The sequence below is a fragment of the Pelodiscus sinensis genome, chromosome 3 (genome assembly GCF_052426305.1).
Source record: "Pelodiscus sinensis isolate ZL-2025 chromosome 3, ASM5242630v1, whole genome shotgun sequence".
In the NCBI taxonomy this organism is placed as follows: Eukaryota; Metazoa; Chordata; order Testudines; family Trionychidae; genus Pelodiscus; species Pelodiscus sinensis.
The window spans coordinates 3,963,763-3,988,428 of NC_143054.1; the positions used below are offsets into that span (position 1 = coordinate 3,963,763).

The 24,666-nt window shown below is 61.5% G+C and overlaps 1 protein-coding gene across 3 annotated transcripts in view; it reads left to right on the plus strand.

The window, feature by feature from the left end:
* Positions 1–24,666, plus strand: part of OTOF (otoferlin) — a 167,423-nt gene that overhangs the window by 127,111 nt on the left and 15,646 nt on the right. Inside the window, exons 22-38 of one of the 3 annotated variants that reach the window (XM_089776981.1) lie at positions 125–241; positions 2,929–3,081; positions 4,531–4,720; positions 5,040–5,164; positions 5,620–5,754; positions 8,197–8,358; positions 8,905–9,024; positions 9,339–9,500; positions 10,006–10,168; positions 11,470–11,600; positions 14,211–14,240; positions 15,824–15,955; positions 18,407–18,473; positions 20,252–20,376; positions 22,462–22,596; positions 22,689–22,826; positions 23,770–23,897. In XM_089776981.1, the coding sequence (XP_089633107.1) occupies positions 125–241; positions 2,929–3,081; positions 4,531–4,720; positions 5,040–5,164; positions 5,620–5,754; positions 8,197–8,358; positions 8,905–9,024; positions 9,339–9,500; positions 10,006–10,168; positions 11,470–11,600; positions 14,211–14,240; positions 15,824–15,955; positions 18,407–18,473; positions 20,252–20,376; positions 22,462–22,596; positions 22,689–22,826; positions 23,770–23,897 (2,213 nt within the window). Of the gene's footprint in view, positions 1–124; positions 242–2,928; positions 3,082–4,530; positions 4,721–5,039; positions 5,165–5,619; positions 5,755–8,196; positions 8,359–8,904; positions 9,025–9,338; positions 9,501–10,005; positions 10,169–11,469; positions 11,601–14,210; positions 14,241–15,823; positions 15,956–18,406; positions 18,474–20,221; positions 20,377–22,461; positions 22,597–22,688; positions 22,827–23,769; positions 23,898–24,666 lie in introns of all 3 variants that reach the window. The other 2 variants (XM_089776982.1, XM_089776980.1) reach the window with 2 other exon arrangements.

Sequence of the window (24,666 nt, forward strand, 5' to 3'; positions counted from 1 at the left end):
TCCCCAGAAGCCGACATCACCACCCCCTTATTCCAGAAGGGGAAACTGAGGCACCGTCCTCCCGCTGTGTTTTTCCCTTCTCTCCGGTCCTTTCGCTGCTGGCTGCCCTTGTGCCCGGGCACAGGAGAACATGGGCCAGCAAGCCAAGACCCTGCGGGCGCAGGTGAAGAAGAACACGATGCGGGACAAGCTGAAGTTGGCGCAGAACTTCCTGCAGAAGCTGCGTTTTCTGGCGGACGAGGTGAGCGGGAGCGTGGCAGGCCGGGTGCGGGAGCTGCGAGCCCCTGGGGGAGGGGAGCAGGCGGACTCTGCGGGCGGCTGGTGCTCGTCCGTCGTTCTGAGGCCTGGGACGGGAGAAACCGGCACCGGGAGGTTTTAACGAGCCAGCCTGGGACCAAGTGTCTCTGCAGCCCCCTGCACTGCAGGTGGAGTCTGAGTCTCCTCCCAGGCTTCCCTGCTCAGCCCTCACTTACAATAGCTCCAGCCTAAGCCAGCCACAAAGGGACCTCACTCAACTGGATGACGGGGCATCAAACTGGCAGATCAATTTTAACGTTGCCAAATGCAAAGGAGAGCCCCTCGGACGACAGAGCCCCCAAATGCAGGGGACTAAATTAGCTGTTACCTGCTCCGGAGTGGGAGCTCGGAGTCACCGTGGCTAGCTCTGTGGAGTCAGCCGCTCCATGGACAGCTGCCGTCAGAGAAGCCAACAGCATGCTGGAAATCATTAGGAAAGGGATAGAGAATAAAAAAATCATATAAGAACATAAGAACGGCCGTACTGGGTCAGACCAAAGGTCCATCTAGCCCAGTAGCCTGTCTGCCGACAGCGGCCAACACCAGGTGCCCCAGAGAGGGTGGACCGAAGACAATGATCAAGCAATTTGTCTCCTGCCATCCTTCTCCAGCCTCTGACAAACAGAGGCCAAGGACACCATTTTATCCCCTGGCTAATAGCCTTTTATGGACCTAACCTCCATGAAATTATCTAGCTTCTGTGTTATAGTCCTAGCCTTCACAGCCTCCTCTGGCAAGGAGTTCCACAGGTTGACTACACGCTGTGTGAAGAACTTTCTTTTATTAGTTTTAAATCTGCTACCCATTGATTTCATTTGGTGTCCTCTAGTTCTTCTATTTAGGGAACTAATAAATAACTTTTCCTTATCGGCCCTCTCCACACCTCTCATGATTTTATATATAAAATCCACAAATCCTCCATAAATCCACAAATCCATAAAGGCCTCCATAAATCCACGGGCCTGCCCGCACTTTAAATGCAGTGTGTGGGTATGGCTGCCCCCTCTCAAAACAGGTATCTCGGAACTGGGAAAAGTTCAGAAAAGAACAAACATGATCAGGGGCACAGAGCAGCTTTCCTATGGGGCGAGATTAATAAGACAGGGACTTGCCAGCTTGGAAAAGGGATGGAAAAGGGGAGGGGAGGGGGATATAATAGAGGCCTATACGATCATGGCCGGGGTGGAAAAAATGAATAAAGACGAGTTAGTTATTCCATAACACAAGAACTGGAGGTCGCCAAATGAACTTAGTAAGCAGCAGGTTTAAAACAAATAGAAATGTATCTTCAACACAAGGCACAGTCAACCTGTGGAACTCCTTGCCAGAGGATGTTGTGAAGGCCAAGACTCTAACAGGGCTCAAAAAAGAGCTAGATACATTCATGCAGGACAGGTCCACCAATGGCTGATAGCCAGCAGGGACGCGAATGGTGCCTCTAGCTTCTGTCTGTCAGAGACTGGGAATTGGCGACAGGGGTGGGATCACATGACGATTCCCTGGTCTGTTCACACTCTGGCCACTGTGGGCAGACAGGACCCCGGGCTGGACGGACCTTTGATCTGACCCCGTCTGGCCATGTGTGAGCTGTTAGCCTCCGGGAAGCTCTTCATATGGACCAGCCACTGGGGGGACCACGAGCCGCCCGGTATTAACGTGTGTTTAATGGTAAACCGGCCAGCGGAAGCAGCCTGGTCACGCAGGCTTGTGTTCGGTGGGGTCAAAACCATTTTGATGTATCAGTGTCTCTTGGGAGTTGTAGTTTGGGTGCGGCGTGTTCCCATTCTCGTCTCTGTCCCAGGCGCCCTGGGTGGACTACATCTCCCATGATGCACCACTGTCGCCAGAGTTCCGGGGGCTGCAGAGTCTCATGGGAAATGTAGTCTGGCCAGGTAGCCCAGCCGATAGAGAAGAACAAGCTGGTGCCGCCATTCAGGAAGGAGGTTGATAAACCGGACAACGTTTAAGCGCCGCTCTGGGGATTATTGCCGGCAGATCCCTTGCCTGTGTCATCCAGGAGTCAGACTAGCTGACCCCAGTGGCCTGCGGTAGCCTTGATCTGCCTGGGTCTAGACCAGTGTTTCTTAAACCGTGTTCCGGGGCACACCGGCGTGCCGTGCGGCAGTTGGAGGTGTGCCGCGGAGAACGACATATTCAAAATGGCCGCCCTTAAAGGGGCAACTTTTTTTTCTCAATAACTTTCCCCCGACCCCCCATTTTTTTTTCCTCAACCAAAAATGCTCGGTGTTCCTCATAAAAAAGAAATATTGTTTGTCTTAAAAAGTTCAAGAAACACTGGTCTAGACACTCCCACCAGCCCCTGGGCAGTAGAAAGCAATTCATTCGGGGCAGTGCCCCAGCCTGGGGGCTCTGCCCAAGGCCAGCCCAGGTGGCCTTCGCGGTCCCTTCTGGCCTCGGACTCGGGGACTCCACGTGGGGAAGCTTAAAACCGTCTCTCAGGAGGGGACCCTACAGCGGCTGAGCCCAGGGAGGCACCGGCCGAACCCCTCCCCGGGGGAGTCCAGTAATCGGCGCTCCTGGTGGCCCCCGCCCGGTACCGCAAAGGAGGGGCCAGCTGCCGGCCCCGGTGCGCTGCCCGGGGTGCTGAGCGCGGCCTTTTGGGGTTGGCAGCCCCAGCACACCATCCCCGACGTCTTCGTCTGGATGATGAGCAGCGGGAAGCGCACGGCCTACGCCCGCATCCCCTCCAAGGACATCCTGTACTCCATCGTGGACGAGGAGACCGGCAAGGACTGCGCCAAAGTGAAGACCGTCTTCCTGAGGGTACGGGCCGGGCCCCGCGCCAGGAGTGGCGGGAGAGGGGGGGAGGAGGACGGGACGGGAGGTGCACAGAGCCTGGGGGAAAGGCAGGAAGAAGCTCGGTGTCAGGTACCCGGCGCTGCCGCATCCATGTCTGAGCTGGGAGGCCTCCTGCTAGGCTAGAGAGAGCAGGGTCAGTGGGGGAGACCTGACGAAGCAGGCAAGGTGGGACTGGCCCCCGAGGGCAGGAGAGGGGTGCCCAGTTGGGGGGGGCACAGTGGGTGACCCCAGAGGGCAGGGGGCGGGTGCCCAGTTGGGGGGGGCGCAGTGGGTGGCCCCAGAGGGCAGGGGGGGTGCCCAGTTGGGGGGGTGCAGTGGGTGGCCCCAGAGGGTAGGAGGGAGGTGCCCAGTTGGGGGGGCGCAGTGGGTGACCCCAGAGGGCAGGGGGCGGGTGCCCAGTTGGGGGGGCGCAGTGGGTGGCCCCAGAGGGCAGGAGGGGGGTGCCCAGTTGGGGGGGTGCAGTGGGTGACCCCAGAGGGCAGGGGGGGTGCCCAGTTGGGGGGCGCAGTGGGTGGTCAAATATTGGAATAAATTGCCAAGGGAGGTGGTGGAATCTCCCTCTCTGGAGATATTTAAGAACAGGTTAGATAGACATCTGTCAGGGATGGTGTAGACGGAGCTTGGTCCTGCCTTGAGGGCGGGGGGCTGGACTCGATGACCTCTCGAGGTCCCTTCCAGTCCTATTATTCTATGATTCTATGATTCTATGACCCCAGAGGGCAGGGGGGGTGCCCAGTTGGGGGGGGCGCAGTGGGTGACCCCAGGGGGCAGGAGAGGGGTGCCCAGTTGGGGGGCGCAGTGGGTGACCCCAGAGGGCAGGGGGGGTGCCCAGTTGGGGGGGGCGCAGTGGGTGGCCCCAGAGGGCAGGGGGTGGGTGCCCAGTTGGGGGGCACAGTGGGTGACCCCAGAGGGCAGGGGGTGGGTGCCCAGTTGGGGGGGCGCAGTGGGTGACCCCAGGGGGCAGGAGGGGGGTGCCCAGTTGGGGGGCGCAGTGGGTGACCCCAGAGGGCAGGGGGGGGTGCCCAGTTGGGGGGGGCGCAGTGGGTGGCCCCAGAGGGCAGGGGGGGGTGCCCAGTTTGGGGGTGCAGTGGGTGGCCCCAGAGGGCAGGAGGTGGGTGCCCAGTTGGGAGCGCAGTGGGTGGCCCCAGAGGGCAGGAGGCGGGTGCCCAGTTGGGGGCGCAGTGGGTGGCCCCAGAGGGCAGGAGGCGGGTGCCCAGTTGGGGGGGCGCAGTGGGTGGCCCCAGAGGGCAGGAGGCGGGTGCCCAGTTGGGGGCGCAGTGGGTGGCCCCAGAGGGCAGGAGGTGGGTGCCCAGTTGGGAGCGCAGTGGGTGGCCCCAGAGGGCAGGGGGTGGGTGCCCAGTTGGGGGGCGCAGTGGGTCTGGCCCCGGCTGACGCGCTCCCCTGTGTGCCCAGCTGCCCGGGAAGAGGGGCTTCGGGCCGGCCGGCTGGACGGTGCAGGCCAAGATGGAGATCTACCTGTGGCTGGGCGTCAGCAAGCAGCGCAAGGACTTCCTGAGCGGCCTGCCCTGCGGCTTCGAGGAGAAGAAAGCCAGCCGGGGCCCCGGGGTGCAGGCCTTCCCGCCCATCAGCCTCCTCTACACCAGTAAGGGGCCCGCGCTGCCGGGGGGGCTGCAAACAGCCTGGCCCCGGGAGCCCTGCCAGTCCACTCTCTGCCTGACCCGGCCAGCCACCGCCAGCAGCAGGTGTCTCTTGGTGGTGCACATCTGCGTGTGCCTTGGTGCGTGGAACAAAATTTATTCCACGCATGGGGGGAAGCTGTGCAGAGACACTGGGTCAGAGCGTCCTCTCCTTTGTGTCCATGCTGGGGCCGAGCTAAGCCCTGGCTCTCAATGCCCAGCGCCTCCTGCCCTACGCCCCGGGGTTCAGGGCCCCCGCGAACCTCTCCGCCTCTTTCCTCCCAGAGAAACAGGTGTTCCAGCTCCGAGCCCACATGTACCAGGCCCGGAGCTTGTTCGCCGCAGACAGCAGCGGCCTGTCCGACCCCTTTGCCCGGGTTTTCTTCATCACCCAGGGCCAGTGCACGGAGGTAAGAGCCAGGCCCCGCACGGGGGGACGGGGAGGGGGGCAGGTTTGCAGCTGAACCTGGGGGCTGAAGTCCTCGGGTGCCAATTGGCAGCGAGCCGGGCGGACGAAGGAGCTGACGCCCAAGCAGGGTAAGTGACATGCCTGAGGTCAGAGAGTCAGTGTCGGAGTCATGGGGCGCTCCCCGGACGGTGCTCCGACCACTAGACCTCACTTCTCTTTCGCTTCTGGTGCCTCCAAGATGCGGCCCAGGCTCCAACAAGCGAGGGCCAAGTGGGGTGGGGAGAAGAGGGCCGGGGCCCTCCCGGCTCAGGGCCGCGCCTTCTCCCCGCGCGATTTTGGAAGCTGGCGTCTCCCCTCCCGAATGGGCTGGCGCGGGGCGTACCCGGGGGCCGGCAGCGGGCGGGTCCGTCTCCCTGCTGCCCTCCCCGGCCCAGCCCTGCGCGATTGCTCCCCCAGGTGCTCAACGAGACCCTCTGCCCCACCTGGGACCAGATGCTGGTGTTCGACAACGTGGAGCTGTACGGGGACGCCCACGAGATGCGGGACGACCCCCCCATCATCGTCATTGAGATCTACGACCAGGACACGGTGGTGAGGGAGCCCCCGGGGCTGGGGGGCAGAGCTGGGCTGGCGGGGGCCCGGCAGCACCCCAGGCAGGAGGAAGAGGGGGCAGAACACAAGGGCGGGGGCATTTACACAGCCGGGGCTGCTTGTTACAGGCTGGGGCCGCAGCCCCTCTGCCCCGGTATCCGCTCCTGCCCCCCAACTCTGCCAGTGCCCCTCCACCCCGACCTGCAGCCCCCCCGGTATCCGCTCCTGCCCCCCAGCTCTGCCAGTGCCCCTCCACCCCGACCTGCAGCCCCCCCGGTATCCGCTCCTGCCCCCCAGCTCTGCCAGTGCCCCTCCACCCCGACCTGCAGCCCCCCCGGTATCCACTCCTGCCCCCCAGCTCTGCCAGTGCCCCTCCACCCCGACCTGCAGCCCCCCCGGTATCCACTCCTGCCCCCCAGCTCTGCCAGTGCCCCTCCACCCCGACCTGCAGCCCCCCCGGTATCCACTCCTGCCCCCCAGCTCTGCCAGTGCCCCTCCACCCCGACCTGCAGCCCCCCCAGTATCCGCTCCTGCCCCCCAGCTCCGCCAGTGCCCCTCCACCCCGACCTGCAGCCCCCCCTGTATCCGCTCCTGCCCCCCAGCTCTGCCAGTGCCCCTCCACCCCGACCTGCAGCCCCCCCGGTATCCGCTCCTGCCCCCCCAGCTCCGCCAGTGCCCCTCCACCCCGACCTGCAGCCCCCCAGTATCCGCTCCTGCCCCCCAGCTCTGCCAGTGCCCCTCCACCCCGACCTGCAGCCCCCCCGGTATCCGCTCCTGCCCCCCAGCTCTGCCAGTGCCCCTCCACCCCGACCTGCAGCCCCCCAGTATCCGCTCCTGCCCCCCAGCTCTGCCAGTGCCCCTCCACCCCGACCTGCAGCCCCCCCGGTATCCGCTCCTGCCCCCCCAGCTCCGCCAGTGCCCCTCCACCCCGACCTGCAGCCCCCCAGTATCCGCTCCTGCCCCCCAGCTCTGCCAGTGCCCCTCCACCCCGACCTGCAGCCCCCCCGGTATCCGCTCCTGCCCCCCAGCTCTGCCAGTGCCCCTCCACCCCGACCTGCAGCCCCCCTGTATCCGCTCCTGCCCCCCCAGCTCCGCCAGTGCCCCTCCACCCCGACCTGCAGCCCCCCAGTATCCGCTCCTGCCCCCCAGCTCTGCCAGTGCCCCTCCACCCCGACCTGCAGCCCCCCAGTATCCGCTCCTGCCCCCCAGCGCCGCCAGTGCCCCTCCACCCCGACCTGCAGCCCCCCCGGTATCCGCTTCTGCCCCCCAGCTCTGCCAGTGCCCCTCCACCCCGACCTGCAGCCCCCCCGGTATCCGCTTCTGCCCCCCAGCTCTGCCAGTGCCCCTCCAACCCGACCTGCAGCCCCCCCGGTATCCGCTTCTGCCCCCCAGCTCTGCCAGTGCCCCTCCACCCCGACCTGCAGCCCCCCCGGTATCCGCTCCTGCCCCCCAGCTCCGCCAGTGCCCCTCCACCCCGACCTGCAGCCCCCCCTGTATCCGCTCCTGCCCCCCAGCTCCGCCAGTGCCCCTCCACCCCGACCTGCAGTCCCCCCTGTATCCGCTCCTGCCCCCCAGCTCTGCCAGTGCCCCTCCACCCCGACCTGCAGCCCCCCCAGTATCCGCTCCTGCCCCCCAGCTCCGCCAGTGCCCCTCCACCCCGACCTGCAGCCCCCCCAGTATCCGCTCCTGCCCCCCAGCTCCGCCAGTGCCCCTCCACCCCGACCTGCAGCCCCCCCTGTATCCGCTCCTGCCCCCCAGCTCTGCCAGTGCCCCTCCACCCCGACCTGCAGCCCCCCCAGTATCCGCTCCTGCCCCCCAGCGCCGCCAGTGCCCCTCCACCCCGACCTGCAGCCCCCCCTGTATCCGCTCCTGCCCCCCAGCTCTGCCAGTGCCCCTCCACCCCAACCTGCAGCCCCCCAGTATCTGCTCCTGCCCCCCAGCGCCGCCAGTGCCCCTCCACCCCGACCTGCAGCCCCCCCGGTATCCGCTCCTGCCCCCGGCTCTGCCAGTGCCCCTCCACCCCGACCTGCAGCCCCCCCCGTATCCGCTCCTGCCCCCCAGCTCTGCCAGTGCCCCTCCACCCCAACCTGCAGCCCCCCAGTATCCGCTCCTGCCCCCCAGCGCCGCCAGTGCCCCTCCACCCCGACCTGCAGCCCCCCCCGTATCCGCTCCTGCCCCCCAGCTCTGCCAGTGCCCCTCCACCCCAACCTGCAGCCCCCTGCTACTCCTGGCTCCCCCCACAGTGGGCAGGGACCGTTGTGCACTGGGGAGGTGCCAGCCATGAGGCGGCCGTGGCAGCCCCAGAGCGCTGGGGAACGTGGCCGGGCCCCTGGGTCTCGGTGTGCCCTGCCCTCTCCATCCCTTCCTGCCCCCCGCCGGCCGGAGCCCTGGGGGTGGGGTGGGCGGAGGGAAGCGGACCGGCGACACACGCTGCCTCTCCAGGGGAAGGCGGACTTCATGGGCCGCACCTTTGCCAAGCCGGTGGTGAAGATGTCGGACGAGCCCTACGGCCCCCCGCGCTTCCCACCCCAGCTGGAGTACTACCAGATCTACCGGGGCAACGCCACGGCCGGGGACCTGCTGGCCGCCTTCGAGCTGCTCCAGGTACCACGGCGGGTAGCAGGGCCTAGTGGTACCCGCCCCCTTGGGGAACGCCCCTCCCCGCGGCGCCGTGGGCTGCTGGCTGCGTCTCTGTGCCACGGCCGGCGGGTGCGGCGCCTGGAGACACCCCGTCCCCTGTCCCGTGCTGGGCGCCGCGTGGCAGGAACGGTCCCGAGACCCTGGCGAGGGTCCGAGAAGGGCAACTCGCCCGGCGGACGAGACCCTGGGCTCCGAGGGCAGCTGGACAAACCGGGCGGGTTTCTTTGTGCCGCGCTGGGCTAGTGACTTCTTCCCTCTCTGGGGGCTGATGGCTCCTCCCTTGTCCTGCCTGAACTTGGCTTGGGTGTTTCCGGCCTCGCCTGCTACCCGGAGCCCGGCACTAGATGGTGGCTGGCCGACCCGCCCTGGGAGAACGGTGCCCACCAGGCGGCCGGGGTACCCCGCCCATCACAGGGACACCGCCCGGGCAATCGGGGGTGCAGCGCATCACGCGGGCAGCGGCGGCGGCGTTTCGGGGGGCAGCTTCTCCTCTGTCTCGTGTCCCCCCAGATCGGCCCGGCGGGCAAGTCGGACCTGCCTCCGATCGATGGGCCGACGGACACGGAACAGGGCCCCATCCTGCCAGTGCCCCTGGGCATCCGGCCGGTGCTGAGCAAATACAGGGTGGAGGTGAGGACCCGGGGGAGCTGCGTCCGGGCTGCAGGCCTGCGGGGGGTAACGAGCCGTGGCGGAGGCCCCGGGGGGCTGTTTCGGCTGGGGGTGCTCGGACGAGCCGTTTATAAGGGCTGGGGCGTAAGGGGGTGGTGGTGCCGGAGGGCAGAGATGGGAGCTCCCAGCCAGGCCCCACCAGCTGATCCGGCACCGCTTGCTCGACCCTGGGCGCGCCCCTGCTCCCAGTGCCTCGGCTCTGGCCGGGAGAGCAGCCGGCTCCGGCTCCGGCTCCAGCGCCTCACCACCGCGCCCTCCCCCTTCCCTTGGGCCAGATCCTGTTCTGGGGCCTGCGCGACTTGAAGCGGGTGAACCTGGCCCAGGTGGACCGGCCCCGGGTGGACATCGAGTGCGCCGGCAGGGGCGTCCAGTCCGCCCTGATCCAGAACTACAAGAAGAACCCCAACTTCAGCACCCTGGTCAAGTGGTTTGAAGTGGTGAGTGGCCCGGGCGGAAGGGGGCCTGCAGTCCTGGCTGGCCGGGAGAAGCCGTTTCTTCCCCCTCTCCCCTTGGGCAGGGCCAGTGGGGGGAGCCCAAAAGTGTGGGGGAGGGAGCAGGAGCAGCTGGTCTGGGAGGGGAGGAGCAGTGGTCTGAGACCCAGCCCTCACGAGTTTGTCTCCTGACTCGGGCAACGACTCCCCGGCTGGCTGTGGGCAACTCACGGACCCGCTCTGCCTCAGTTTCCCCACGGGCCGTGTGGGCGCAGTGCCCTGTCACGAAGGCTGTTGAAATCAGCTGGTTAGTGGGGCCCCAGCCCCCACCCGCATGATTTGGGGGCCCGTGCTCTGCCCCCCCGCCCGGAAAGCAACCCCCTTCCTCCTGCCGAGAGAGGGGCCCCCAGGAAGGGGCCTCTTGCAGGCTGCTCTTCCCCCAAGGGCTAGAGAATCCTGTAGGCTGGGAAAGGCAACAGGCGTCCCCCACACTAAAACCCGTCCCCTCCAGGACCTGCCGGAGAACGAGCTGCTCCATCCGCCCCTGAACATCCGGGTGGTGGACTGCCGCGCCTTCGGCCGCTACACGCTGGTGGGCTCCCACGCCGTCAGCTCCCTGCGCCACTTCATCCACCGGCCCCCGGACAAGAAAGCCCAGCACTGGAGCATGGCAGGTACCGGCGGGGGCCCCCGGGCTGCGTGTGGCCCCCGCCGGACAGACAGCAGCACCGGGATGGGCAGAGAGGCAGGAAGAGGCGTGTCCAGCATCTAACTGAGCAGCCAGCAGGGAGGGAGCGTGGGCTAGTGGTCAGAGCGAGGGAGTGGGGATTGGCTAGGTGGGTGGTTCATGGGCTTGTGCGGGGAGTCTGCAGCAAACGTCAAGCGAGAAGCTGGGTAGGAGCCAACTGCATCCTCGTAGCCACGTAGGCGAACGGCACGTTGGGCAGCATTCGGAGGAGCATGGCCAGCAGATCTTGGGACGGGATTATCCCCCGTTATTTGGCTCTGGTGGGGCCACGTCTGGAGTATCGTGGCCAGTTCTGGGCCCCCCACTACACACAGGAGGTGGGCGCATTGGAGAGGGTCCAGCGGGGGGCAACCAAAATGATTCGGGGGCTGGAGCACATGACCTGCGAGGAGAGGCTGAGGGACTTGGGTCTGTTCAGTCTGCAGAAGAGAAGAGCGAGGGGGGATTTGATGCAGCCTGCAACTCCCTGCAGGGGGGTCCAAAGAGGATGGAGAGAGGGTGGGGGCAGGTGGCAGAACAAGGAGCGATGGGCTCAAGTTGCAGGGGGGAGGTCTAGGTTGGAGATTGGGACAAGCGATTTCCCTAGGCGGGTGGGGAAGCCCTGGGCTGGGTTCCTTAGGGACGGGGTGGAATCTCCGTCCCTGGAGGCTGGACCAAGCCCTGGCTGGGAAGATTGAGCGGGGGCTGGTCCTACTGGAGGGAGGCGCGGGCGATGCAGGGGGAAGAGCAGCTCAGGTGAGTTCATGCCCCTGCCCCCCAGACTCCGGCGGGCAGCGAGAGATGCCGGCAGTTCACCCTGTGGCCCGGCCCGTTGCCCTGCGGGAGCCCCTCCGCACAGAGGCCAAGGGGACCGAGCGCCTCCCACTTCCTACCCCCTGGGTTGGTTTCGGCACGGCGCCTCCATCCACACGGCACCAGCCCCCCCGGCCATCGCTCCATCTCCCTGCACCAGCGCGAAATGCCCATGCGCCCGCGTGTGTACTAGCCGCTGTGGCCGAGGGCCGGCCGCCTGCCTGGCCCTTCCCCGGACGGCAGCCCCAGCTGGGTCGGGCTTTCCTTCACGAGCCGAGGTTTCCTTCGCCCGCCTCTTGCCTCTGGGCAGTTCCTGCTTCTTGATTTGCTCTTCTCTCTCTTCACTGTCACCCGCCTCCCTCTCGTTCCTGCTGGCTGGTCTGTCCGGGTCTCCTCTCCACCGGCTCTTCTCTGCCTCCCTCTGTCCTCCGTCAGCCTTCCTGCTCCGCGGCCATCTGGCCCTGGCCAACGGCGGCCCACCCTGTCGTCCCCCAGGTGAGGTCGTCATCAGCATGGAGCCGGACGTGCCCATCAAGAAGATGGAGACCATGGTGAAGCTGGAGGCAGTGAGTAGCCGAGGGGCGGTGCCCATTCCAGGAGGGGCGTGTTCGTTGTAGGGCCACACCCCCAGACACACCTGAGGCAGGGGCCACTCAGGTGTTGGGCAAGTGACCAAATGCATGCCCTGCCCTGGAGTAAGGGTGTGACGGACCGGGCTGTGTCCGGGCACAGCTGAGGGCGTCCGCTCAGGGCGAATTGCTCAAATCCGGGGCTCCTTACAGCCCCCAGACTGGCGACCTCTCCACACAGGCCACAAACCAGTCCCACAGAGCGCTTCAGCAACCTGCCTGAAGCCTCCCGAGCAAAACCCCTCCGACACCCCAGCAATATCCGTGCCCCAGATGGCCCCGGGCCTCATACACAGGTGGGGGGGTCCTAGCACCCAATCCCACCTACCCCGAACAAGTTCTGTCCGGTTCCGAGAAACCAGCCACAGATCCCTGGTCAATTTACCCTCTGGACCTTACCCACAAATCACGCTGGGCCAATCCTTTAGAATCTATATCTAAAGGTTTATTATCACAAGAAAGAAAAGCAAGAGAGTAAGGTTGCTAAAGAATCATACATTACATGCACCGAATCTCCCAGTCCTCCATGCAGGCTCTAGCAGAGATGTTGCAGCTGCTGGCTTAAGAGTCCTTGTTGCACATCCTAGGATCAGGATGGGTCCACAGTTCTTTCCGGCTCTTCAATCCCTGCACTGCTGCCTCTGGGATGAAGTGCTGAGCTGAGAACAAGATGGAGACCACCACATGGCCTCTTTATACCTCCTTCCTGGCCTCTTCTTGGCTATAGCAGGTCACCTGGTCCACCTTATTCCTGTGTTGCCTGCTGGTAGCCCTTAGTTCTGAGTCACCTTCATGCTTTAGGTGTGTCCTTGGCCCATTGAGAGCCATTGTCCCATAAGGCCTCGCTGATTAGCATGTCCACAGGCCCGGCCCTGCCCAATGCTCAACCCCATGCAGGGAAATATTCAGTATCCACACAGATTACAGATTCCTAACCACACACAGACATTATACAAACACATGAACATCTGACATAGGATTATCAGATAATAAGCTTCTATTCAGCAGCCCACATGGCCCCCTTTTATACCAATTTCTGGGGCCAACACCCCCACCTATGGGTGCAGCAGCGATCTGGCTGCTTCCCTCAAATTCAGTAATGTGACAAAGGATATGTCTACACTACCACCCTAGTTCAAACTAGTTCAAACAGTGCGAACTGTAGCCGCGGGCACGGAGTCCGCACTAGGGGACATTTAAAAATGGCGGCGCCCGGCAACATGCAAATGAAGCCCGGGAAATTCAAATCCCGGGCTTCATTTGCAAGTTCGTATGACTACATTAACCACCCTAGTTTGAACTAGCGGGGTAGTGTAGACATACCCTAACAGACCAGCTCACACAGCACAGCGCAGGGACAGGCCAGGTGCCCGCCAGCAACCCTACAATAACAGAGCAGCTCACCCAGCGCAGCGCACATACAAGCCAGGAACCCACCAGCAACCCTACAATAACAGAGCAGCTCACCCAGCACAGCATACGTACAGGCCAGGAACCCACCAGCAACCCTACAATAACAGAGCAGCTCACCCAGCACAGCGCAGGGACAGGCCAGGTACCCGCCAGCAACCCTACAATAACAGACCAGCTCACACAGCACAGCGCAGGGACAGGCCAGGTACCCGCCAGCAACCCTACAATAACAGACCAGCTCACACAGCACAGCGCAGGGACAGGCCAGGTACCCGCCAGCAACCCTACAATAACAGACCAGCTCACACAGCACAGCGCAGGGACAGGCCAGGTACCCACCAGCAACCCTACAATAACAGACCAGCTCACACAGCACAGCGCAGGGACAGGCCAGGTACCCGCCAGCAACCCTACAATAACAGACCAGCTCACACAGCACAGCGCAGGGACAGGCCAGGTACCCACCAGCAACCCTACAATAACAGACCAGCTCACCCAGCGCAGCATACGTACAGGCCAGGTACCCACCCAGCAACCCTACAATAACAGAGCAGCTCACCCAGCGCAGCATACGTACAGGCCAGGAACCCACCAGCAACCCTACAATAACAGAGCAGCTCACCCAGTGCAGCGCACATACAGGCCAGGTACCCACCCAGCAACCCTACAATAACAGAGCAGCTCACCCAGCGCAGCATACGTACAGGCCAGGAACCCACCAGCAACCCTACAATAACAGAGCAGCTGGCAGAAATCAACACATCTCCAGTCCAGGGTTCCGTGCCCAGCATGCTAATGTCCCTGTAATAACAAACCGGCATGTACCATCCAGCACAGAAACAAAGCCCGGTGCCCTGCCCAGCATGTTTGAGAACCCTGCAATAATACACCGGCCCGGGAAGAGCGAGGTGCCTGCCCCTGCTCCGTGGATCCCTGCCTTTCCCTGGGCCCAGCGCCCGGCTCTCTAGCCCCGTGATACGTAGCTGGCATCTCCCTGCAGGCTGGCTTGCGGAGTTTCCCTCCAGGTGTCCGCGCCTGCAGCTCTGTGTGAGTGTGTGCATGTGAGTGCACAAAGCACAGAGGTGACCCTCGTGCCCAGCTTTGCACTAACTCTTTGTTCCCCCCGTGCGGCAGAACTCGGACGCAGTGGTGAAGGTTGACGTGGTAAGTGCCAGGTGGGTGGGCCTGCCCCTGCCCCTTTGGACAAGCCATGCCGGGCAGCGCCCTTTGCCGGGTGCTGCTGTGGGGCACCGGGGGAAGCTGAGCCAGGTGGTACGCACGCAGCACGGGCCTGATCCACGGCCTGTTGCATTCCCAGGAGGCCTTCCCGTCTAGTCCCCGGGCGCCCCACCTCCCGTGCACAGCAGCGGGGAGCAGCACCCGTGAATGCTGGAACCGGGGGGCCAACAGGCTGGTGACAGGCGTGCCCAGCCCCTGCACGACCCCCACTCACGGGAGCCCCTGTGGGGGTGATCACAGCCAAGTCCAGCCATCAAACCCGCCCTCTAGTTCCCAAAGAGCAACTCCTTGAGTGGATCCCAGAGGAGAGACCCTGATAGACCCGGGCTGGTCCTGGAGTGGGCGTTTGGCCCTGGGCCGGCTGCCCGGGAACAGGGGGCTGGCAGGAGCAGCCAGGAGCCCAAACTCCTCAGACTCGGAGAGGGTTAAAAATCAAAGTGACCTGGACAAACTGGAGAAATGGGCTGAGGTCAATGGGATGACGTTCAACAAGGACAAACGCAAAGTGCTCCACTGAGGAAGGACCAATCCGAGTCTCACACACACAGAACGGGAAGTGACTGTCTAGGGAGGAGCCCTGCAGAAAGGGATCTAGGGGTCAGAGTGGACCACAAGCTAAATATGAGTCAACAGTGCGACACTGTTGCAAAAAAAGCAAACCTGATTCTAGGAGGCATGAACAGGCGTGTGGTGAGCCAGACACGAGGAGTCGTTCTTCCGCTCTGCTCTGCGCTGGTTAGGCCTCAGCTGGAGGATTGTGTCCAGTTCTGGGTCCCACATTTCAGGAAAGATGGGGAGAAATTAGAGAAGGGCCAGAGAAGAGCAACGAGACTGAGGAAAGGTCCAGAGAACATGAGCTCTGAGGGGAGGCTGGAGGAATTGGGCTTGTTTAATTTGGAAAGGAGATGACTGAGAGGGGACATGAGAGTGATTTTTCAAGTATCTAACAGGGTGTCACAAGGAGGAGGGAGAAAACTTGTTCATCTTGGCCTCTGAGGACAGGACAAGGAGCAATGGGCTTAAACTGCAGCAAGGGAGGTTTAGGTCGGACTTTAGGAAAAACTTCCTGCCTGTCCGGGTGGTGGAACACTGGAATAAATTGCCCAGGGAGGTTGTGGAATCTCCATCCCTGAGATATTTCAGAGCAGGTTGGACAGACACCTGTCAGGGATGGTCTAGACGGAGCTTGGTCCTGGCGTGAGGGCAGGGACTGGACTCTCGAGGGCCCTTCCCGTTCTAGGATTCTAGGGCTTTGCCAGCGGGTTTGAACTTTGCACCTTTGGTCTCCCATCTTCACAGCTGGGCTCAGAGCTGCAGCGAACATGTCCTCAGGCTGGGCTGGCCCTATGGTCCCCAAGGGTCCGGTTCCGTGCCTCAGTTTCCCCATGCCTGAGCTAACAGCACACAGGCTGGGGCGGGGGGGGTCTGTTTCCCCATCTTGGCGGCAGCGCTCCTTCAGCCCTGCCCCCTCTCTCTCTCCCTGTGGGGTGCTGCTCCCGCTCGGGCAGTCGGAAGAGGAGAAGGAGAAGAAGAAGAAGAAGAAGAAGGGCGGGGGAGAGGAGATAGAGGAGGACGAGCCCGACGAGAGCATGCTGGATTGGTGGTCCAAGTACTTTGCCTCCATTGAGACGATGAAGGAGGTAGGGGCGGGCGCAGGTACCGACTCCCTGGCTGCCCCCGGGCTGGAGGAAAACGCTGGGCGGGGGGGGTTAGCTCCTATCAGTCACAGCTGTTCGGTAGCTGGGGGTGGATGGAGAGCAGCGAGCAGCGGGCTGGGCGGGGCGATAGGGACAGGGCGGGGCAGGAAGAGTGGGAACAGAGTGGGGCGGGGCAAGGGCGGAGCTTCCAGAGGTGGTGGAGTGGTGGGGCGGGGCATCGGGGAAACACCCCCAAGGACAAATAAAAGTCAGGGCTCATGAGAGCAGGGCAGGGAGGGAGGGAACCGGGGGTCTAGAATTCACACCGCCAGGCTGAGCTGAGTGGCTCCATCGCCGCGCTCACCGGGCCAGGGCCACGTCCCCCAGCAGGCTCCGGGAGCTGGGCTGCGCCACGGCCCCGGTGCATCCGGCCCCTCGGCACACAGGCTGGGCGTGTCTGCAGCCGCTCCTCGCAGGGTGTCTTGCCATTCGTCTCTCCGTCTCTGATTCCTGCCCGCTCGGAGCCCGCCTCCTAGGGTGGTGTCCAGCGGCCTTCAGAGTAGCTGCTCCTCCAGCCGCCCGAGCATAACGTAGAGCAGCCTCGAGACAGCTCCGATTTACACAGGGGTCTGGCGGGGCCCACAGTCCCATGAGCTTCAAAGCGGGCTGAAGGCTTCCTTGCATCCTCCCGGTCCCGTTCTCAGGTCCCCTCCTGCCTCCTGGGCGTGAGAGTTTGTGCCTGGTTTGGGAGCAGATCTCAAACTGAACTCCTGGCGGCTCGTGGTTAGTTCTATGGGAGCTTTGCTTTGGCTTACTGCACCGGCGGACGTTAGCTGTCGTTTGTAATTTATTAGTTCCCTAAATAGAAGAACTAGAGGACACCAAAGGAAATGAATGGGGAGCAGGTTTAAAACGAATAAAAGAAAGTTCTTCTTCACACAGCGCAGTCAACCTGTGGAACTCCTTGCCAGAGGAGGCTGTGAAGGATAGGACTATAATAGAGTTTAAAGAGAGGCTAGATAATTTCATGGAGGTTAGGTCCATAAAAGGCTATTAGCCAGGGGATAAAATGGTGTCCCTGGCCTCTGTTTGTCAGAGGCTGGAGAGAGATGGCAGGAGACAAATCACTTGATCATTGTCTTCGGTCCACCCTCTCTGGGGCACCTGGTGCTGGCCACTGTCGGCAGACAGGACACTGGGCTAGAAGGATCTTTGGTCTGACCCAGTACGGCCGTTCTTATGATCTTATGTATTGCTGAGATGTCTTGTGTAAGGAGGCCGAACCTCCATCCTTAGAGGTTTTGAGGAGTCTGTGTTGGGTGCTGTACGAACCCAGAGGGCACGTCTACACGGCAGGGCAAAGTCGAATTCAGCAACGCAACTTCAGCTTCGTCAGTTGTGTCGCTGACGTCGAAATAGCCGAACTCGGCTTTCGGCGCTGTCTCCCCAGTGGGAAGTTGAAGGAAGAGCACTTTCCCTCTGACTTCTCTCATGAAATGAGGGTCACAGGAGTCAGGATAAGAAGGCTGCCAGCTCACCATGATTTCGAAATAACGGCATGCAGTGTAGGCACGCACTATGGCTCCGTCAACACTACAAAGAAAAGTCAGAAAAAGAAATGCCAATTGCAAACTGGAAAAGCCTTCTTTCAGCACATCCCTTCTTCCGCGTGAAATGAGGTTGACAGGGAAGGCAAAAGAACCCTTCCCCTTTTTTGGAAATTTTTCCGAAAAAGCAGATGCGTTCCGTAGACACGGCATAGTTTGGTGGCTGCAGTCTAGACGTAGCCTGTGTTATTTCGGAATAACGCTGCTGTGTAGACATCCCCAGAGTGTCTGCCCCAAGGACTTAGAGCTGGGTGAAAGTTTTCATCCAAAACTGTTTTTATCAACCTTCCCTTCCCCACTTTTTGCAAATACGTGTATTTTTCAAAAGAAAAATCCCACCCACCCCATGTTAAAAATCAAAATATTTTGTTCTGGCCTGTTCTGAGATTTTTTTTATTCAAAAGGACTTCTCAGTGTGAAATTTACTTTGGTTTTATTTAAAAAAAAAATCTTAAAAAGCAAAAAGCTTGCAAATGAAACTGTTTTGTTCTATCCAGAATATTTTCAAACAATTCAGTTCACTAAAAAATGGGGTTTCATTCTTTTTCAGAATGGGCAGCAAAATGAAACGTCAGTTTCATTCCCCTAGCTACGTCCTTGCTTGTATTTTGCCTGCGCAAAACTCCTCATGAAATGTCAGCTGGATGTTCCTTCACTTCCTGTCCTCAACAGTGACCAGGTGCTCTAAGGCAGTCGCTGTGCTCCACCCCAGAGGTGGCTGCATTTCAGTGGGGCTGCGTTTCTGTGGGTTCTAACCGGCTCCAGGCTGACAGGACGCTATAGTAGTACAACGCGCCCTTCCTGGACTTATCCTCTGCTTCTCACTGCCCGTTTCCTCTCCCTCCAGCAACTCCGGCAGCAGGAAGCGGCTGCAGCCGAAGCGGAGGAGAAGGAGGAGCTGGAGATCGCAGAGGGTAAATGTGCGCGGGCGAGATACCAAAGCCACGTGAGGATCGATAGACCCGGGGCCGGAGCTGGGAGCTCTCGCAGCGTTTGGAACGTTGCGACTGCCTCTGGCGCCGCTGGTCACGCCGCGCTAAATAGATCTCCCCCCCCCCCCCATTTCAAGTGAGATCCAACCCGCCACGTGGCGTCTTGCGATGCTGGACCACAGAGCAGGCGTGTGCCAGACCCAGCCCGGATTCATAGGGGTGATGGGGCAGGGAGACAGTGCGGGCTAGTAGTTAGAGTCGAGTCTGTGTCACTGGCTTGCTGCATGGCCATGGGTGACTCACTTAGTCTCTTGGTCCATCCCGGCATACCGGAAATAGGGAGGCCTGTTTCTTGTGTGCACTGTCTCCCCATGGGCCACACCCTTCTCCCCGCTACGCTGGCGGGACATCCTGGAGTTCAGGGGAGCAGTGGGTAATTTACAGGAGAGCGGCGCTCCGGGACTAGCATAGAGCAGTACCTGCTCTCCCGGGCAGCTCTGAGACACCAAGCGCATCTCTAGCAGACTCTTCACCCCCCTGAAGGCCCTGGGTGGGGGAGCAGGTGACACCATCCCATTTTCACAAGTGGGGAAACTGAGGCACGGGGCCCAGCAGTGACTTTGCCAAGATCCCACGGGCAGATGCCGGGAACAGAACCCAGCCCCATGCTCCCCCCTCCCCGGGCATTGCTGACTGCACATCAGTGGCCCCCCCGCCTCCCGTTTGGCTGCTCTTAGCACGGTGTCTCCAGCCCCCCTCCCCTCTCTTTGCCAGCCGTTCCCATCCGCATGCTCGCCCCCCCCCCCACGCCGCGCTGACCTGCTCTCCCTGTGTCATCCGCACGGCAAAGAGGCCATGAAAGCTGGCAAGACGGAGACCCCCCCCCCCGGGTCTTTGGGATGGGAGATGGGGCGGGGGGCTTGGCGCTTGGGAAGCAGCCTTCACCGTTGCCATCCGAGCACACCTGCGTTGGCTTGTACACTGCGGCTCTGTCTACATGGGCGGGTTCTTGCGCCAGAAATATGCAAATGAGGCTAAGCGTGGAATATCGCGGAGCCTCATTTGCATATCTAATGAGCCGCCATTTTTGCGGAAGAGGCTCTTGCGCCAGACGGAGCGTCTACACGGCCCCTTGTGCAAGAAAAGCCCTCTTGTGCAACGCCGTTCTTCCTGAAAATAATCGGCGTCGCGGCATCGTGCAAGAGGGGGTTTCTTGCGCAAGAAGGGGCCGTGTAGACGCGTCTTCCAGCGCAAGAGCCTCTTCCGCAAAAATGGTGGCTCATTAGGTATGCAAATGAGGCTCGGCGATATTCCACGCTTAGCCTCATTTGCATATTTCTGGCGCAAGAACCCGCCAGTGTAGACATAGCCTGTGTGTCCTGGCTGCAGTGCGCAGAAGGCAATAACCTACTACTGCTGCCACCTAGTGGCAGTGCTTCTGGGCTTCGGGGCTGAAGAGCTAAGCGTCCGACGCTGCGCAACCTTTGCTGGGCTTGGTGCAAAGCATTCTGGGTGCGGGGAGACGTTTCAGCCCGGGTCTGTCGGCGAACGGACAAGCCCGGCCCCGGGCGAGGTTGTACCACCTGCCCGGCTGGGCGAGGGGTGGCCGCCGTGAGCCGCAGAGCGTAGGAGTAGCCGTTGGCTGTCAGCTTTCATGCACACCATGGCTGAGTGTCCTGTGTTCACCCCACCCCTGCCTCCCTCCCGCCCGCCTCTCCCCTCGGACTCAGAAATCAAACTTGATGACTCTCCTGTGAAAGGCTCCAAGAGTCAGGCAAAGGCCAAGGACAAGGTCAAGGCGCCCAAAGAGGACAAGAAGAAGAAGCAGCCGCCGCCGCCGGAGGCTCCGGAGAAGAAGAGCAAACAGAAAATTGACGAGCTGAAGGTGAGTGGGTGAGCGCCGGTCCCCGGCGCTGTACGGGCTCAGCCACTGGGACCCTAAGCCCAACTCTGCGTACAATGGGGGCTCTGAATTAGGGTTACCACCCGAGACAGGGAGCTGGAACGTCGCAACGGTCCATCCAGCCCAGTGTCCTGTCTTCCCACAGCGGCCTCTGCCAGGTGCCCCAGAGGGAACAGGACGGGATCATCAAAAGATCCCTCCCGTCACCCATTCTGAGCCTCTGACACCATGCCTACCCATCCTGGCTAATAGCCATCAATGGACCTGACCTCCATGGATTTCTTTAGCTCTGATTTGAACCCTGTTGAAATCCAGGTCTTCACAACATCCTCTGGCGAGGAGTTCCACAGGTTGACTGTGGGCTGCACGAGGAAAAACTCCCTTTGGTTTGTTTTAAACTTCCTTCCTATTCATTTCACTGGGTGACCCTGAGATCTTATGTTATGGGAACAAGTCAACAACTTTCCCTTATTTACTTTTTCCACAGCAGGCATGATTTTATAGACCTCTCTCCTCCCCCCTCCCCCCTTCGTCTCCTCTTTTCTAAACTGTAAAAAATCCCCGGCTTTTTAATCTCTCCTCATGTGGGACCCGTTCCCAACCCCTCTTCATTTTGGTTGTCCTTTTCTGAACTTTCTCCGATGCTGGGGTATCTTTTTTGAGGTGAGGCGAGCGACCACAGCTGAACTTGCAGTCAGCATCGATAACACCGTGAGAACATCCACTCACAAAGGCCCAGGGAAGGCTGGGAACTGTTCGGAAAATAAGACAGACTCAATAGAAAAGCACTCCGAGCCTACGCCGTGGATGCTGCGTGCGGTTCTGGTCCCCCCACCTCAAAAAGGATGGAAAGGGACTGGGACAGGCCCAGAGAAGGGCGGTGAAGATGCTCAAGGGGATGGAACGTCCCCCTGACCAGGAGAGACTGCAAAGCTCAGGGCTGCTCCACTTAGAAATCGACCAAGGGGGCGCAGGAGTGAGGCTATAAAACAGCAAGTGACACGGGAAAGGAGACTAGTGAAGCGCTATTTGTCCATTCCCACAATACAAAAACCCAGTGTCACCGAATGGAATTAACAGGCAGCCTGTTTGATAGAGCTCTTTTCCCATGTGATGCGCTGTTAACCGGTGGAACTCACCGCCAGGGGATTTTGTGGAGGGCCAAAGGATAACCGGGTGCAAGGAAGAACTAGACACATCCACGGAGGATCGATCCATCAATGCAGCCCCACCCCTAAGCCTCTGGGAGTACAAGACGGAGGCGGATCACTCTGTAACAGCTGTTCTGCACACACCCCAGGGAGCTTTGGTACAGGCCACAGCCAGGGCCAGGCCACGGGGCTAGACGGACCACGGCGTGTCTGACCCGCTACGGCAGCTCTTAAGTTCTTAGGCCTGGAAGGGGCTCAGATACGGGGAGAGGAGGCCCAGTGGCCGTTGCCCCGGGGGTATCTCTTGTGACAGGAGCGGGTCATGGGAAACCAAGGGGAGTTTCCACGCAGGGCGTGGCCCGGGCCTCAGACCGGCTCCCAAGGGAGCGGGTGCAAACGACGTTGCTTGGGTGGCACAGGAGCCACGCAGTCGGGCAGCCAAGCCCCTGCGGCCCAAGCCTCTGCCCCCACGGTCCCCCGCCGGGCACAGACGAGCACCCTCCACACACGGCTGGAGGGGCCCAGCCGGCCCGAGCCCCCCCTTCCCCTGAGCTGCCCTGGATGGGAAGAGCCTCGAGTCCCAGCTGCCCGGAGGAGCCGTGAGCCCCGCCGCGGCCCAGCCCTGGCACTGTAGCCGGGAGCAGCAGCAAAGGTCTGGGGAGGCAGAGCCTCCGTGACACGCCACCGCTCTTGCTGGCTTTGTGAGGCCGCGTCCGGCCTTGCAGCCCCCTGGGAAGCTCGGGGGGGAGGGCGGGCGGCTCAGGGTCCCACACGCTGCTGCTGTTGGCGGGGAGTGACCAGCACGAGGTGCCCAACCCCCCTCGGCCGCCCGCGGCGCTCCGGGCACCCAGCCCGCATTGCTGCTGTGGGCCCGGGCACCGCCGTCGCCTCACGCCGAGGCCCTCCGCCCGCCTAGGTCTACAACAAGGAGCTGGAGGCGGAGTTCGACAGCTTCGAGGACTGGCTGCACACGTTCAGCCTCTTCCGGGGCAAGATCGGGGACAACGAGGACACGGCGACGGAGGAGGAGCGGGTCGTGGGCCGGTTCAAGGTGAGCCTGCTGCAGCCCTGGAGAGCGGGAGGTGGCCCGTGGGGGCCCGTGGTCGCCAGGCCCCCAATAGGTATCGTTTTCCCTTGCCCCAGGGCTCCATGTGTGTTTACAAAGTGCCGCTTCCCGAGGACATCACCAAGGAGGCCGGGTACGACCCCAACTTCGGCATGTTCCAGGGGATCCCCAGCAACGACCCCATCAACGTGCTGGTCCGAGTGTACGTCGTGCGGGTGAGTGACCCCGTGTGCTCCGCGGGCAGCGGGGAGGGGCAATTCCGTCTCAGGGACACGGGCAGGAGGAACGAACGTCTTGCTATTCTAGATGACAGCTTCCTAACTCGGAACGTGTTCCACCAAGTAGGGGGAACTCAACAGTCAGCCTCATCCTGGCGGAGAAAGAGGAGCCGAACCGCCCCCTGAGCATTAACGGTAGCGTTAATGACTTGATCACAGTCTTAACGGGCAAACAGAATAAAGTCCAAGTCGGTGGTCTATATGCTGGATGCGTTGAAAGGGCCAGTTTCACGACAATGCTAAATGAACATGAGCCAAAAGCGCTGGGAAGAAGAATTTAATCAGAAAAACTGTGAATGATAACTGGGAATTATTTAGAACGTTAAATTACTAGATACCCAAAAAGCCACAATTCCATAGGCAAAAAAGAAGGACATACTGGTTAAAAAAAATCCCTGGTTTAGAGGGTAAGTGAAGGCAGCAATAGCAAATGGGGAAAAAATGGGACGTTGATGAGGAATATAAATTGTAATTGTAGACAACTGATAAGGGAAGCAAAAGGACATAAGGAGAAGCCTTAAGTAATAGAGTTAAGGACAATAAGAAGGAATTTTTAAAATATATTAGGAACAAAAGCAATCCTAACACTGGTAGAATTATCATTAGTAATGGAGAAAAGCCGGAAGTGTTCAATAAATATTTCTGTTCTCTATTTGGGAAAAAAGAAATGATATATCAGCTTTAGATACTAAAGTGCCAGATACTCGGGATGTTAAATTGCAAATAATCCACAAATTGAGTAACTGATGGAATTTCCATTGAATGTTGATAAGTCGACATGGGAGGGAGGGGGCTCGCTAACCCCTCTGCGGCTCTGCAATTTAAAGGTAGTAGGAGCCGGGCTCCATGAGCCATGGTGGGTCTCGTGTCTTCCTCCCAGGCCACCGACCTGCACCCGGCCGACATCAACGGGAAAGCCGATCCCTATATCGCCATCAGGCTGGGCAAGACGGACATCAAGGACAAGGAGAATTACATCTCCAAGCAGCTGAACCCCATCTTCGGGAAGTAAGGCCCTGCCGTGGCGGGGGGGAGGGCGCCACGGGGCCCCTGGCGGCCACAGAGGGGCGGGGGTAGGGCACAGGCCCAGCGCGGGTCAGGGCAGGCGGGGCCAGGCAGAGAGGGCAGGGCGCGGGAGGGGGTCGGGTCCGGTCGTGTGGGGGACCCAGCACTGCCCCCTGCAAAGGTGCCGGTCACCCAGACAGAAGAGCGGGACACGGGCCGGCTCGGTGTCCCCACCTCGACCCGTCCCAGGCTGGCCACGCTGCCAGGCCTGCCACTCGGATGGGGCACCCGTGCCTGGACTGTGGCTCCGCCCCCCCAGCTCAGCCTGTCCCTGCCCCACCCCCTGCTCGCCCCAGCCCCCTCCCCACCGGAGTGGCAGGCGGGGCCTTGGGGGGAAGGGGCCGAGCAGGGGCGGGGCCTGAGGGAGGGAATGGGGGCGGGGCCTCAGGGTAGAACATGGTCAGGGTAGAAGCAGAGCCTTGGGGTGGGTCGGAGTTTGGGTCTTGGGATGGAGTGGGGATGGGGGCGGAGCCTTGGGTGGAGTGGGGGTGGAGCCTAGGGGTGGGGTGTGGGCGGGGCTTTGGGTGGAGCTTTTGCAGGGGCGGAGCCTGTGAGGGTGGAGTGTGGGCGGGGCCATGAGGTGGGGGCGGAGCCTTGGAGCAGAGCAAAGCACCAGGAGCATGGTCCAAGCGCCGGGCGTGACTGTGATGGGGCCCGGAGGCGCAGAGCCAGGGCGGCCACGTTCCCAGGCCACCGCCCACGCGGGGAGCCG